The 15,301-nt window shown below is 38.2% G+C and overlaps 8 protein-coding genes across 8 annotated transcripts; 1 reads left to right on the top strand and 7 right to left on the bottom strand.

The window, feature by feature from the left end:
• Nucleotides 1-633: 633 nt before the first annotated feature.
• On the bottom strand, nucleotides 634-1,734 carry MUM2 (Mum2p; the record flags this gene model as incomplete). The annotated part of the gene is made up of 1 exon (XM_033908761.1): nucleotides 634-1,734. The coding sequence occupies one exon, from the start codon at nucleotides 1,732-1,734 to the stop codon at nucleotides 634-636; it is 1,101 nt and encodes a 366-aa protein (XP_033764652.1).
• A 318-nt stretch (nucleotides 1,735-2,052) lies between these two features.
• UBP14 (ubiquitin-specific protease UBP14) lies at nucleotides 2,053-4,401 on the bottom strand (the record flags this gene model as incomplete). The annotated part of the gene is made up of 1 exon (XM_033908762.1): nucleotides 2,053-4,401. The coding sequence occupies one exon, from the start codon at nucleotides 4,399-4,401 to the stop codon at nucleotides 2,053-2,055; it is 2,349 nt and encodes a 782-aa protein (XP_033764653.1).
• Nucleotides 4,402-4,701: 300 nt separating this feature from the next.
• Nucleotides 4,702-4,944, bottom strand: TSC3 (Tsc3p; the record flags this gene model as incomplete). Its single annotated transcript, XM_033908763.1, has 1 exon — nucleotides 4,702-4,944. One exon carries the CDS (start codon nucleotides 4,942-4,944, stop codon nucleotides 4,702-4,704), a length of 243 nt encoding a protein of 80 aa, XP_033764654.1.
• A 291-nt stretch (nucleotides 4,945-5,235) lies between these two features.
• Nucleotides 5,236-8,562, bottom strand: AKL1 (serine/threonine protein kinase AKL1; the record flags this gene model as incomplete). Its single annotated transcript, XM_033908764.1, has 1 exon — nucleotides 5,236-8,562. The coding sequence occupies one exon, from the start codon at nucleotides 8,560-8,562 to the stop codon at nucleotides 5,236-5,238; it is 3,327 nt and encodes a 1,108-aa protein (XP_033764655.1).
• A 469-nt stretch (nucleotides 8,563-9,031) lies between these two features.
• Nucleotides 9,032-10,894, bottom strand: ORC2 (origin recognition complex subunit 2; the record flags this gene model as incomplete). Its single annotated transcript, XM_033908765.1, has 1 exon — nucleotides 9,032-10,894. The coding sequence occupies one exon, from the start codon at nucleotides 10,892-10,894 to the stop codon at nucleotides 9,032-9,034; it is 1,863 nt and encodes a 620-aa protein (XP_033764656.1).
• Nucleotides 10,895-11,246: 352 nt separating this feature from the next.
• On the top strand, nucleotides 11,247-13,025 carry SPAR_B01640 (lysine--tRNA ligase; the record flags this gene model as incomplete). Its single annotated transcript, XM_033908766.1, has 1 exon — nucleotides 11,247-13,025. One exon carries the CDS (start codon nucleotides 11,247-11,249, stop codon nucleotides 13,023-13,025), a length of 1,779 nt encoding a protein of 592 aa, XP_033764657.1.
• Nucleotides 13,026-13,223: 198 nt separating this feature from the next.
• Nucleotides 13,224-14,156, bottom strand: TRM7 (tRNA methyltransferase TRM7; the record flags this gene model as incomplete). Its single annotated transcript, XM_033908767.1, has 1 exon — nucleotides 13,224-14,156. One exon carries the CDS (start codon nucleotides 14,154-14,156, stop codon nucleotides 13,224-13,226), a length of 933 nt encoding a protein of 310 aa, XP_033764658.1.
• Nucleotides 14,157-14,412: 256 nt separating this feature from the next.
• On the bottom strand, nucleotides 14,413-15,040 carry SPAR_B01660 (uncharacterized protein; the record flags this gene model as incomplete). The annotated part of the gene is made up of 2 exons (XM_033908768.1): nucleotides 14,413-14,942; nucleotides 15,025-15,040. The coding sequence occupies 2 exons, from the start codon at nucleotides 15,038-15,040 to the stop codon at nucleotides 14,413-14,415; spliced, it is 546 nt and encodes a 181-aa protein (XP_033764659.1).
• Nucleotides 15,041-15,301: the final 261 nt, after the last annotated feature.

Below are 15,301 nucleotides of genomic sequence, written 5' to 3' on the forward strand. Positions count from 1 at the left end.
GACGCACAACGAAAAATGGGCATCCTGCCATTTCAATGAATCACAGCTGGGCTACAATTAGATTATATCATTAGATAGACCGCCGTTGAATGTATTATATAGTATGCAAAACAACTTCTACTAATAGCTCACTTTTTCAGATCCCCAGTATTAAAACACATCGTTGCTAATGAAGTTAGGAAAAATAGAGAACATCAGGAACAAACCTCATCGCTTTGATCATGCATTGATGCTTATAAGAAAATCTGTATATTTGTAAGAAATATTCCGATTTTCAGTAATAATTCAATGATTACTTCTTATATATAGAAATAAGAGATTGAACATGTCATATGAAAATAAATAAATAAATAAATAAGCACCTACGTAGCTCCTTTGTATGAACGATTCAAGTTCAAATATTTGATGAAACCTACTGCAAAAGGCGATGGCCTTTGATAAATTTTTAGTGCAGCACAAAAACAATACTCTCCGGTCTCTTTTTTATGAAAAAAGCTTTTACTATATACATATATCTATATATGTGCATATTGTTCTTTCTCTCCTTTAGCATTAGCCATATCTTCTCTTTCGATAACGAGAAACCCTCTTTCGATAACGAGAAACCCTCTTTCGATAACGAGAAACCCTCTTTCAATTAGCAACGTTTTCTTTTGAAGATTCTTCTGAAGCCAAATGGGCTTCTAAAGATGCGATCTTCTCTCTTAATTCTAGATTCTCTTTTTTGGCCAACTGCAGTTCAATTTGAGTCTCTTTTGATCTGCCATATGCCAACATCTTGGCCATTTCTTTGTTTTCGTTCGTTAAATTCTCTAATCTTACCACCATTTTATGAGCAATCGACTCTGCATCATACCTGCCATACTTAGTCACTGAGTTTGTTGGATTTAGTGCTAGTGCAGTTAATATACTTTCCAAATTTTCTTTCGTCTCTGCCAACTCTTTCTCCTTTGCACGCAGTGAAGATGATAGTTTTCTAAATATCACTTCCAATGAAGCTGGAAGTTCAAAAGTTTGAGGTATATGGCAGTTCTCTTTCTCATACTTATATTCATTCTGCTTATAGTTTAGCCCCTCATTGAAAATTTTCTTCAGCCTTTGAATTTCATTCTCGAGTGATTCAATTTGACTTTCCTTTATTTGCAGTTCTACACTCAAAGTTTCCATTCTGTCATCTTTATTTGAATTTATCTCATTGCTATTAATATCATTCATTGAGAGTGCTGTCACATGATTAAAAGGAACAAATGAATTCTTGAATGCCGTACTATTGATTGAGGTCTTAGCAGTCATATTAGACATTGACGACATTGAGTCATTAGGATTCCCATTAGTATCTTTGTTGTTTGTCATATTATTCATTGGATCCAGCCAATAATCATTAGCAGTTGCCCCATTCATAATATTATTATGATTAATAGTATTTCTCATAGGTGCTTGTGGTACATTCTGATAATTATAGGTATTCATTGACGCGGGCATATTGAAGTTTGCTGTACCGTTCAAGCTATGTTGACCCGTTAAGGGACTAGCCGATGAACCCTGAGGAAGCATGGAATTATTCATTTTATTCGTCTGTCCTAAGGTGTTCATTAATCCCGGCCTGGCATCGTTCCTTTCACCAGATTCGTATAAGGCCTGTTGCTGTGGCTGTTGGTGCGGATGAAACGCCAAATTGTTAAAGGACGTTTCCAACGAATGTTGGGGATCATAATCATAAGCCATATAATTCATTTTCCCGGTGGTAATCGAAAAGGGCCGTGTATACAAAAAGAATGAGGTCAAATCAAAAGATCAAGTACCAAGCCAGCTGATTCTCTCCTTATTAAGTTTGACTATCGTTTATTTCCTTGCTTGTTGTTTCATCAAACAATGTATTCTTTTCTAGTTTTGAATGATTTTTTTAGCGGCGAAGGTAACAACAGCAAAAAAAAAGAAAAAAGATTGCATAATTAGCTAATGGAAATTGGTTTGACACTGAAGTATGTAGAAATCCTAAACTCGATGGGTTTGATTATACACATATAATGTAGATATATATATGTACACTTTTTAGCATCTAGTATAGAAATAAATATAACCATTTTTTTTCATATCTTCAATGCTTTCGGCAGCGACCATTTTCTCATCGTTATAAAGAACCCACTTCCATTTATTTGCTACTAACTTACGGATAAAGACAACATAATGACCAGAATGGACGGAATTTCCCTTATGACAAACAACTGCAGTTAAAACATACGGCTTAGCAGTCGAATATCCAAGATCCCTTTGTTGTTGCTGCTGTTGTTCAGTTGGCACTTCAGGTTCGGACAATGTTCCGTCATCATCCAAATTGTTAAAGACCCATTCAACACTGCGATTAACATCGCCGTTGTTGAGTACCAAAGCTTTACGACATAAGTTGGGATTCAGTCCCATGGATAGCATTGAAGTTAATGAAACTTCATCAACTTCTCCCTTCCCTTTCTTAGGGCCAGTAGGGGGCGGGACGAATGTATCATTTAAATCAGGGTCATCCATATGCTGAAATAACCAATTCATAGCGCTCTCAGCGTCTTGGTTTCCTGTGTTGAATAAAGCGCGCACACTAGCATTTTGGGTAAACCCCATTTCAATTAATTGAGAGACACTACACTGGTTTGGTGTAAAACTGGTCTGGTTTTCATCCTCATCTGGTAATAGGTCCTCAGATTGTGGGTTAAATCCCTGTGATAAATAAGATGAGACATCAAGCACATCATCCCTGTCCATTAATCCTGGTAACGAAAGCTCATTACTTGTTTTGACAGGGATCCAGTTCTGTAACCTAATCCTTATCGGGTTCAAAACAAGCGTTTGAGGAAGAGATTTGAAACCAGGCCTCTTATTCGCTGTAACTTTTTCCTTACAATTGGCACATTTGAATTCAATCGTCTGGCCTTCAAAATACGCTTTGATTCTCTCCAACAAATCCTGAGGTTCGTCATTCTCTTCTAGGGGAATTTGTATAGCCTCTGCAGGTTCATAAGAATACTTAACCTTCCCACAGCTATTGCATTGTAATCTATCCTCCATCATAAACCTAACCAAGTCGTTGGGATTTGGAGAACCTGACGAATTACTCGAAAAAAATTTCCTATCTAACAAATCTAAAAGGAAAGTCAAAAATTCCATTGCATCCTGTTGTCTGTTGGAACTAAATTCCTCATGATTTTGCCCAATGCATTTTTTGAAAGTAGTAGGTTTGATACCATTAGGATATAGTTCTGGTTCACATTTCATGGCATTGAGCAACTTAATCAATTGACACTTTAAATTATTTCCAGGATATACAACATCCAGAGGAAATTTACTTCCTAGGAAATCTAACGACCAATTTGGGACGCCACCATTCAACAGGCTTTGTATAACTGAATTTAAGTAACATGAATTACCCAAATTGATCAGACCACAACCATAATCCTTACTAGGGAATAATTTTTCAAATTCTTTACCACTAGAATCGACCATTCTAAATTGCCAATTTTCGTTCTGTTCCACTTGTAACTGAATAAGAGTCTTTTCATCCGCAATCTTTTCTTGTATATTAATTCCGTATATTTGTAGTGCGCTCCCTAAATTAACGTTATCTGGAAATCTTGTCTCATCATCACAGGCGTAGCAATACAAATCACAGGTTGAAGAGCTTAATGAACCTAGTTTGATAGCTAAAGGATGATTGTTATTACTCCTATAGTGATCCAAAGCATGTGAGTGACCATCAATTCCGATTTGTTCTCTGCCACACCCGATGTTGCCACAATGTAGGCATAACCAAAGATTCTGGGTAAGGTCACATGATGAGCATTGGTTTAGATTTATAGCATTCTCAGGCTTAGTGGGAATTTGGAAATTTTCTGTATGCGGACAGGTGCTGATTTCTAGCTCCCAGGAATTCTTCTTATCTTCGAAATCTTGTGACTTCGCCCTTAATATTTTCTCAACCTTCTCCAAGGACATAGAAGAGATGTCAGAGTCTGTAGATTTCAAAAGTACGGTTCTAGGAATATTCTCATTATTGAATCTTTGCAAACTCCAAATAGTATTGTGAGTCTCGTCTTCTGACCTCTCAATTACTTGTAGTTTTATTTTTTTGTTGTTATTGTTTTCGTCTGCAGTTTCTTGCTTAGGTTTTTCCACTTTGGCAATAGTTAAATAATTGGAGTGGAGAGAATCGCAAACATATTCTGTAACTCGGGTATGTAGCGGGAGGTGTCTGTTGCACGTAGCTTGGAAACAGTTCAAACATATATTCAATGAATGTTTAGGCGATGCGTTGAGAGCTAATGGTTCATTATAAGGGGACTCAAAGCAATAAATGCATTCATCTTTTGAAACAACGGCGGGAATGGTAATGTTTTCTAGTATTTCTTCTGCCATGTCTGAACGCGAGGAACACTTGGGGCTCTCTTCTTAGTTGCATTTAACTTTCCTTCCTAGTACCATTGTAGCACGCTTTTCATTGTGATTTCATCAAGTGATAAATTCGATCTCATTCCAAACGATATCATTTTTCAAAGGCACACCAACTGTTATAAATTATGTCCTACAGCCGCAGAAATTTGTTAGTTTATGTATTGTGTATATAATTATGTAACTCTATTCCCCATAATATCCTGCTAGACTTTCCTGGTCCCTAGCTTATATTATCATTAATCGAACAAGGATAAAAATGATCATTTAAAGGAAGCAATATTTTAGTATCCCGAAGAAACTCAAACTGAAAATTGTGAGAAAAAAAACGTGGAGGAAAAATGAGTCAAAAGAGGCCATCAAATAAAAGGGTAAATGAATGTAGTAAGTCCAATAAAGTTTTTCGACCAACTCTTCGATGGTATTTAGTATGCCTTCAGATTTCCCGTTACGTCTTTTAGCTTCCTTTGTGGTGGGTATGTACACCATTGAACTTTTATGTTGTGTCATGCCTTCCCTTATGATATCTTCCGCCTTTGCCCTTCCGGTTTCTACGCCCTCTACCTTTAGTATTCTTAAAATGATAGCATCTCTATTTAATTACGTGGACTACTATTCTTCACTTAGACGCTTTTCGTTAAGCGCGTCGGGAGCAAACGTCATGTGGCACGGTATGTTTAATGCAGGATTTGAGTTAATATTGTTCTATCAATTTAGTTTTCGAGGAAGATATACGGATTGTCTGCGCCTCTATATGTAACAATGTATGTATATAATTTTATATGTGCTTTATTTATTGAATCATTTCTCGCTTCTGAAAACTGAGAAAAAAGATCTTCTTTTCCCATTACTGCCACCACTATTGGATCCATTACTTGCCATCGCTTCACGACGGACCCTTTCCAAATCGAGTGATTGACGGGCCCTAGCGAAGGACTTTCTCATCTCTGATGGAGTTGAGGTGCTAATAGTAATGCTGCTATTGCTATCCTTATCCTTAGATTGCCTGTACCTTTCCAAATCGTGTCTTTGCTTGGAACCAGTCCTATGTGTCTCATGCTTGCCACTTGACCGGGTTGATAGTTCGTGACCAGTACTATGGCGCTTATTCTCACTTATTGCAGTGGAAGCATGAGGTGGAACTCTATACGAGTGATGTGGTTGCGGTGCTGACGAGTCGTTTTTATTTCTATGCTCTTGCGTTAATGTTGGAGAAGACAAATTTACCTCCTGAAAATTCAGGTCCAACGACTGTCGCGGTTGCCTTGTAGTCACGCTGCTAAAGTCCTTGTTTTTGAATTGATTAGACTTATTTCCATCACTTGATCTTGACTGATCCTTATGACCTCTTTCATTGTGGAGCGGCCTTCTTTCGGAGGTTTTCCCTCTCCTTGCATCATCCAAATCAATATCAATGCTTTCACTGGAAACCATACTATCTTCTAATTCATCTGTTGAGTAGTTATTTCTCTTACTCGAGCCTTTGCGTCCGGAAAGCTTAGCTTGTTGAATTGATGTGGATGATGAAGACGATGAAAAAGAGGAGACTGCAGCGCCAGTATCGTCTCTTGATAAGTCCATTTCATTCAAACTTAGATTCAAAATACCATTTCGATGATTGTTCAAACCTTTAGTTCCTGAAGCCCCCCCATCTTCCATAGTCCCGGCTTGAGGCCCATTTTCATCTTGGAAAGATTGCTTTCCTGCATCTTCCTTTAACGGCGACAGTTCAATTAAAAGACCTTCATTTTTAGAAGATAAATGCATTGGCTCATTTGCAGAATTGCCTGCTAAGATAGGAGGTTCACCCACCTGGGCATTTCTAACATCTTCTGTGGCCTGGTTTGTTCTATCGGAGACGTAAGTACCATTATTATTTGCATTTGGGATCTGCATTTGCTGTTGCGCTTGCAATTGTTGCTGGGCTTGCATTTGCTGCTTGGCTTGCATTTGTTGTTTGGCCTGCATCTGTTGAGCTTGTAATTGCTGAGCTTGTATCTGCTGGGCTTGCTGCGGATTCATGGGAATAACAGGTCTTACCATTGGAATTGCTGGGGAATTATTTTGACCTGAAAGATATCCTGATTGAGAGTTGGTAGCGTAATTTTGAGAAATATTCTGAAAGTTGACCCTTCTATTACCACTATCCGCAGCAACAGTTCCACCTAACTGCATAGGCTTATTGGTCCGATCCCTGCCAGTGTAAAAATTTCTCTGGTTATAATTGGCAGGTGCTTTGGGCTGATCCTGTTGTTGCTGATGTTGTTCAACTCTAGATTGATATTGAGATTCATCGGGATAGGTATTTCCTTGCGTCCCTGTTTGATTTTGGGCCTGCTGATATCTCTGGCCCTGTTGTTGTTCCTCAAGGAAGAAGTTACTTGCGTCATTGCTCAACTCATTCGTAGAATGATATGCAACATTCATTTTTGGAAAGGGATTATTTGATTTATGTTGTTTCATCTTATTGATACCTGGAGTTTTCTCGTTCGTCAAGGCTTCGTCTGACCCGATCGTTGCGGCACCATACGATGTGCTCTTCATTGATCTCCCACCTGAAGAATAAGAGCTTGTGCTTTTTTGCCTCTGGGGTAGAGATTGGGTGTTCAAACGAGGACTTTGTTCAGAGACGGTCGGATCACTTGATTGTTTGACCAATTCTTTGTCCAAATAAGTATCTAATTCGCTTACGCTTGGATAATATAACTCTCCAGGAGTTTTATTCTCAAAAATTGACTTATCTTCTATACCTGGAGACTGGATCGTATTAATTTCCTGAGGATTATTGGGTGTACCGGAACTGTTAACGTTAGAAGTTAACCTTGACGATTTATCTTCAGGCAAGGTAGACTTTCTCTGATCAGAATGACTTTCTTTCTCTTCTTCAACTTCTTTGCCGACTTTTTGAGATGATATTCTAGAAACTGCGGCAGGGCCATCACTTACATTCATGGGAAGTTTAGATGAGATTTCAAAAGAAGAAAGAAACATGTCATTCAGTAAGTTCTCTTCTGAGTCACTCAATTTATTGTTCTGCATGATTTTCTTTTGTTGTAGCTGATACATTTGCAATTGAACATTTTGTAGTTTATTCTGAAACTGCGTATACTTGGAAAAATTGTAGGCGCCTTCTGTATATTTATCCTCGATTGGCACTTCCACATTTAAAATTTCACATAAATGGTACAATACTTGATAAATATTCGGTCTCAAATTTGGATTTTCCGCCAACATTATAATGATTAAGTTGATTAGTTTTGATGAATATTTGTTGACAGGAAATTCATATTTGGAATGTAGTATAGCAAATTGACCTGTCATCTCAAAAGGAGTGGTAAAAAATAATAATTTGTAAAGGAAAATTCCCAAGGCCCATATGTCTGATTTTTCGTTTATGGGCAAACATCTGTAGAGGTCAATCATTTCAGGAGATCTATACTGGGGAGTTGTATGGACATAAATGTTTTGAGTCAAAAGAGCAATATCTTGATGAGTGGTAACAATTGGGAAACATGTTGACGTAGACCCAAAATCAGCTAGTTTAAAATTGTTTTTAGCATCTACCAGGACATTTTCAATCTTGATATCACGATGGATCAACGGTATAGGAAGATAATGCATTTGAGAGATAGAAAGAGCAACGTCATACATAATTTTAACAATTTCAGATTCTGTCAATTTGGTTGACAATCGTTGGTTCATATAATCTAGCAAAGATTTGTTTGGACACAATTCCATTAGCAAAAGGACCTCGAACCCTTGAACGCCATCACGACGGCGAGAGGCATTGGAATCAAAGTACTGTACCACATTTGGGGCGCCTTTTAACTTCTTCATTACCTCTACTTCGTTTCTCATCTCGTTCAATCCATTCTCATCTTGAACTAATACTCTTTTCAGACATGCAACATCACCAATTTTTAAGGGAACACTCGCCGTATTATCAAACTCATTAAGATACTCTAAGAACTTCACCACGTAAATTTGAGCAAAGCCACCTTCCGCTAAATAATTTACCACCTCGACTTTATGTGTGCCTACGCAGACAATATGGCCTGGTGTATACCTCTCTACTGCCGGATGGCCCATTGCCGAAACGCTTCTAGAAGTACCATTCGTGATCGACATGATCAGTGCTAATTAGAAAGAAAATAAACAGGCGACAGGGACGAAAACAAGAGCTTGGGAAAACGTGATAGCAAAAAATGAATGGCAACGAAAATTATCTCTATGATGTCCTGTGTTGCTTTTGCTCCCGAGGCACCAATCTGATTCAACAATGATATTGAACTTACTCATTCAAGAAAGGGGGGTTCATGGGATTATGGCTTTTATTCAGTATTTTCAAGTTTTTTCGGTTATTGAGCTCTAAGTAGGGTATTTCAGAATAGCGGGGTTCTTCTGAAAAAAAATGAAAAATAAACATAGGTCATTACTCGTCTAAACACTTGAATACTTCATCAGCCCTTTTTTAGTAGGGTTTTATGAGAAGCTTTTTTGGTCTTTTCAAGATACACCAGTCAGTATTGTTGGCGATGAGAGACCAAAGGTAACAAAGCCTAGTATTGTTACAATTGTTCATGATATGTATACTTTCTTATAGAGTATTTAAGACGGTTTTCAGCAGTTTTTCTAGTTCTGTATAAGTGTATGGTACCCAAATAATCTCCATTCCCGAATTGTTCTTGGTTATGTTGGCCATTTTATGTTCGATGAATTCTCTAAGCATTGACCTTAGGGCTATTTCATTGGAAGCTATAAAATCAGCAGCGCAGAGATGATTGAAAAGTTTGAGCTCCACTCCAGTCCTTTGAGTACCACGTTTTGGACCCGTACTGGCGGATAGATTCCCCATATTTTGCATCTGTGTCTCGATAAGCAACTTATACATTTTCTTGGAATTGACGGTAAGTGACTGTAAGACATACTTGGCACCTTCAGCGCCGCTGCTGGTATCGCTCTTACCCATCTTCATTACATCTTGGAACGTTGACTCGACAGTTGATGGTTCAAAATTCGAAATATCATGGAAGACAAAGTTGTAGTTTTGGGCCTTCATGTTATCCCAGAGTAGTGGAGCGTATATATGGTCTGTAGACGCGACTATTGCAATCTGTCTGATGACGGAGAGGAAGCTTAGCATCGTCTGAAAAGTGTTCTTTCTTATGCTAGGACCGTCCAGATTATGTACTACAAGTATCAATCTGATATCTAAAGGTTGATTCTTGTAGAAATCAATCATTTTTTGGATCTGTAGAATCACATGATTGCCCCAATATTTGGTTTCGCTTCTTGTCAGTTCAGCTGGGACTAGAAGATCGGAAATTTCTTTGAAGACGTCACGGTAGTTACAGCTAGGGTTGTAGCCATTTAATATAAGGCATGGAATGGCATTTACAGACTCCCTTTGTTGTGATACATTGTTGTAAGCCAGTTGTGAGTACGTAATTTTCGGAGACAAATAGTCAATGGCAAACTCTTCCAAGAAATTGCGTTTAGAACCTACACCATAAAATAATAAAGAGAATCCTTGAGTCAATTCAAACCAATACTGGGGAAACATTTTTTTCTGAATTTCAAATAACTTTTGTCTTGGACGTATTTGAAAATTTTCATTGAAAAAGTTTGATACCAGGGAAAACTCTTCCCTAGTGACGTCAGGTGCCATTGACATAGTGTGCCTTGACTTTGCATTAGTTCTGACAATTTTTCTTTGATCAAAGTAACCTTCAAAGGTATCCAAAAATGAGCTTGCTGATTTGGTTTCCGAAGTTTGGTAAAGCTTTTTATTTTTCGGTACAGGAGTTGGAGCAAAATTTCTGCTCAACGTCAATTTACCTGGAGATGTTGTATCTTTATATTCTTTCAAGTTATTCATTATGATTTGCTTTAGAGGTGAGGTAAAATCATGATTAGTGGTGAGAGACTTCTTTGATGGTGTTGCTGGCTCTGGTGGCTCGGGCGAATTTGATGCAAAATTATTATCAGTTGGTGAAGTTGCATTATTTTCATATGTCGTGGTAACTACCTGAATTTTTTCGCTTTGTTTTTTGCCTTCTCTCTTCGTTTCTTCCATCGCCTGCCTGCTGTTAGGAGTTTGACTTTCTTCATTAACATTATCTGACCTATCCTCGCGCAATTTCCTTTTCTTCTTGGAGGAACTGGTCTCCTCTTCACTTCCCTCAATCCTATCAGTTGATTCCTCCTGTATCTTTCTTGGTCTTCCACGTTTACGAGGAGCTTTACTTGGTGTATTGGATTTGAATGCCGGATCCGGAGATGTATTTCTACTTTCGTTGTCTGCAAGCGAGATTCTTTCCAATAAATTCTTCTTTGAAGAATGAATCCTTCTCAGCTGTCTTTCCCCATGGGTATCGACTCTTTTTGGAGTCGCGTTCCTGCTTTTTGTTGGTGATGATAAGATATCATTATGCTCTACAAAGTCTTCTCCATTAAGCATATTATTGCAATTCGCAGTACTACAATCAACTTTCCAAAGATATAAGAAATAAGATCAATGATCGAATGATAAATACAGCTTCAGCTAATATCCTTTACTTTGTCTTAACTAATCTAAAGTTGGTTCCTATTTCTTTACACTATTTGCACATGTGCAAAGAATAACAGTTCTGCTTAATCATGCGGTGAATGGGTGTTCTGAAAAATTTTCCTGATCTTGCCTCGACTAGGGATTGATGCTAGCTGGATCATATTTACACGAATAACTCTGATCATTTACGCGCAGATATCTTCCCTTTTATTTAAACTTATTCTTTTAATCTGTTAGAAGACGGTTCATATTATATACAAAGATGTCACAGCAAGATAGTGCTACGGCCGCTAGCGATAGTGTTGCTAACTTGCACCTCGATGAGACCACTGGAGAAATGGTCTCTAAATCAGAGTTGAAGAAGCGTATTAAGCAAAGGCAAATCGAGGCCAAAAAGGCTGCCAAAAAGGCTTCTGCCCAACCGAAACCAGCTTCCAAAAAAAAAACTGATCTGCTGGCCGATTTGGATCCATCGCAATACTTCGAGGCTAGATCACGTCAAATCCAAGAGCTAAGAAAGACACATGTACCAAATCCTTATCCACACAAGTTTCACGTTTCTGTATCCAATCCTGAATTCTTGGCTAAGTATGCCCATTTGAAAAAAGGCGAAACTTTACCTGAAGAGAAGGTTTCCATTGCTGGTAGAGTTCATGCAAAAAGAGAATCAGGTTCCAAACTGAAATTCTACGTCCTTCATGGTGACGGTGTTGAGGTTCAAGTGATGTCACAATTGCAGGATTATCACGACCAAGAATCTTATGAAAGGGACCACGACCTTTTGAAAAGAGGCGATATCGTTGGTGTAGAGGGTTATGTTGGAAGAACTCAACCAAAGAAGGGTGGTGAAGGTGAGATATCAGTTTTCGTTAGCCGAGTGCAATTACTAACACCATGTTTGCACATGTTGCCTGCCGATCATTTTGGTTTCAAAGACCAAGAAACCAGGTACAGAAAGCGTTATTTGGATTTGGTCATGAACAAAGACGCCAGAAACCGTTTTATTACTCGTTCTGAAATTATCCGTTACATTAGAAGATTCTTGGACCAAAGAAAGTTTATTGAAGTAGAAACTCCAATGATGAACGTTATTGCTGGTGGTGCTACCGCTAAGCCATTTATTACCCACCATAATGACCTTGATATGGACATGTACATGAGAATTGCTCCAGAATTGTTCTTGAAACAACTGGTTGTCGGTGGTTTGGATCGTGTTTACGAAATTGGTAGACAATTCAGAAATGAAGGTATCGATATGACACATAATCCAGAATTCACCACTTGTGAGTTTTATCAAGCCTACGCTGATGTTTATGATTTGATGGATATGACTGAATTGATGTTTTCAGAAATGATCAAGGAGATCACTGGTTCTTATATTATCAAATACCATCCGGACCCTGCTGATTCAGCGAAAGAACTGGAATTGAACTTTTCTAGACCATGGAAGAGAATCAATATGATTGAAGAATTGGAAAAAGTATTCAACGTTAAGTTCCCATCTGGCGATCTATTACATACAGCTGAGACTGGTGAATTTTTGAAAAAGGTTCTTGTCGACAACAAATTAGAATGTCCACCTCCACTAACTAATGCTCGTATGTTAGATAAGCTTGTCGGTGAATTAGAAGATACATGTATCAACCCAACTTTCATATTTGGCCACCCTCAAATGATGTCTCCATTAGCCAAGTACTCAAGAGATCAACCGGGTCTATGTGAGCGTTTCGAGGTCTTTGTAGCTACAAAGGAAATTTGTAATGCCTACACGGAATTGAATGATCCGTTTGACCAAAGGGCTCGTTTTGAAGAACAAGCAAGACAAAAAGATCAAGGTGATGATGAAGCTCAGTTAGTCGATGAAACCTTCTGTAATGCTCTAGAATACGGTTTACCACCAACCGGTGGTTGGGGTTGTGGTATTGATAGATTGGCCATGTTCTTAACGGATTCCAACACAATTCGAGAAGTTCTATTGTTCCCGACTTTGAAACCAGATGTTCTGAGGGACGAAGTTAAGAAAGAAGGGGAAGAAAAATGAGTGTCATTGTCCCTCATTATTCGCATGTGATATAATATAACTACTGCTTTCGTTTTCTTTTTATATTATACAATAGATTTGTCTACGTAGCCATAACCTATGTACCTTAATATGTCCCCAGGAAAAAGTCAATTTTGTAGCTAATCTTAAAATGTAGTGACTCTATTAAGCATTTGATTGACGGTAGCGTAATTGCAATCAAACAGATCTTGTAAGTTTCCCACTCCTTTTCAATTCCAAAGCTTTTTTGTAGGGAGGGTTTGTCGGACTTTGAACAGGATCTAAGGACGATGAACTACCCGCAATCGAAGAAGGCAGGTCATGATAGGTCGCATCTGAGTCAAAACTCTCAAGACTGCCGCAAGCCATAAACTCGGCTATGTTTCTTTCCTCTTCATTCCAAGGAGACAATTTGTCTGATATACATAACTTATTCAAAAAACAGCCTTGAAAAAATTCATCAACAGATGTATTAACGTCCAATTTTGGTGTCCAATTGGATGGTGGGTTATAGCCTAAACAAACAATAAAAGCTTCCAGAGATGTACCTCTTGATGATCTCGGCTTTGCGCAAACAATTTTATCAAATAAATAGCCCAATTGGGAGTATAGCATATCTATATCACGACCTCTGAAGATCTTTGCAACAAAAGTTCCACCTTTTTTCAGAATGCACGCAGTAAGTTGTAGCGCACTCATGATTAGCTGTTGTTGAACGTATTCGTCAAGGTCGTGTAAACCAGTGACATCAGGCGCACCGTCACTACAAACAAAATCGGCCTTCTCGTTACCAAATAGGTTCAGAATCCTAGCCAATGTTTTAGGATGAGTAATATCGGCTTGTAAAGTTGTTACATGAGGTATGGGGGACATCGGTTGTAAATCGACTGAGACAATTTTCCTGTCCTCTTTATCTGAATTAGTACTTTCGTCAAATAGTTTTCTCGAGAGTACCTGTGACCATGAGCCTGGTGCGGCACACAAATCTACAACTCTCTTTAAGTTTGGATCATCCAAGAAATGAAATTGTTCATTGAGTTGAAGTAGTTTAAAAGCAGATCTAGCTCTGTAGCCCTGTTCTTTTGCCTTTCTATAATACAAATCCCTTTTGTCTTTGCTGCTCTTACCCATCTTAGATGCTTTTGTTTTTTAGCCTGTCTTGTACTCATCTGTTGTTTTACAGTGAAGTTGGAGCATCGCTTGAAAATTTTCAACTCGCGATGGTTATTGTTAGCGCAAAATAATAATGCCCGCTAAAATTTATCAATACTTTATTTTACCAGGATATTTAACACATCCGTAGGTCTGCCCTCTATGAGGAGAGGACGTGGCTATCTATTCTAGTTAAATCTGAAAAATGTCTTTTATATAACATAAGGGGAAGATATTAACCGTACATGCCCCAGTCTTCTTCTAGTTCTGCTTCGGTTGTATCAATCTCATTAATGACTCGGTGGCCCAAAACATTATCTCTGCATAGTGGACAGGTTGTACTTCGAGAAAGCCAGACAGACAGGCACTCTAAATCGAATTTGTGATGGCAGTGAGGTAATTCAACTACTAAGGGGTATTCATCTTCTAAATAATTAGTGTAACAAATAGAGCAGTTGTCAGTTATTTTGAGCTTTTTTTTGTTGATTCGTGGTAAAGAGGCTGCAAAAGTATCAGGACAGCCTGCGTTCTTACCTTTATCCATTTCTTGCAGCCATTCTTCTTGTAATGATTCTGGAAGCAATTGGGATAATAGTTGTAAAAGTAATGTTGAATCAGAATATCCATCACCGTCACCATCCGAGTTACCAAAATTTTGAAACAAACCTTGTAATTGAGATCTGACCTGCCTTCTCTGCTCTTCTTGTGAAGTTTCTCCTACTTCTTGATTGTTATCCCTTGAATTTTGTTGTATTCCATGTTCCTCTAATCTGATAGTGAATGGAGAATAAAGTTCAGTTAGTTAATTGGTATTCGGGAACTTGCTTTATAATCAATCTTTACATACCTTCATATGTAGACATTTTGTTAATTGTGGTTACGTTTGATGAAGAGTTCTCTCTATACTACTTCTTTAACAGTGGCAAAACTAGTATTATAACAAAATCAGCGCTTCTCGGTGCAACAAAAGCCGCCCATATCAATTTTGGCCAACTTAGGCAAAACGACGTCATGACTAGAGAAAAGAAGAGCATACATCACCACATATACCAGTTCAAGAAGATAATCCGCCACCAAGATGGGATATCATATGGAATACGGAAATATTGAGCCTATTCATCAAG

The sequence above is a fragment of the Saccharomyces paradoxus genome, chromosome II, assembly GCF_002079055.1.
Source record: "Saccharomyces paradoxus chromosome II, complete sequence".
Taxonomy (NCBI): Eukaryota; Fungi; Ascomycota; class Saccharomycetes; order Saccharomycetales; family Saccharomycetaceae; genus Saccharomyces; species Saccharomyces paradoxus.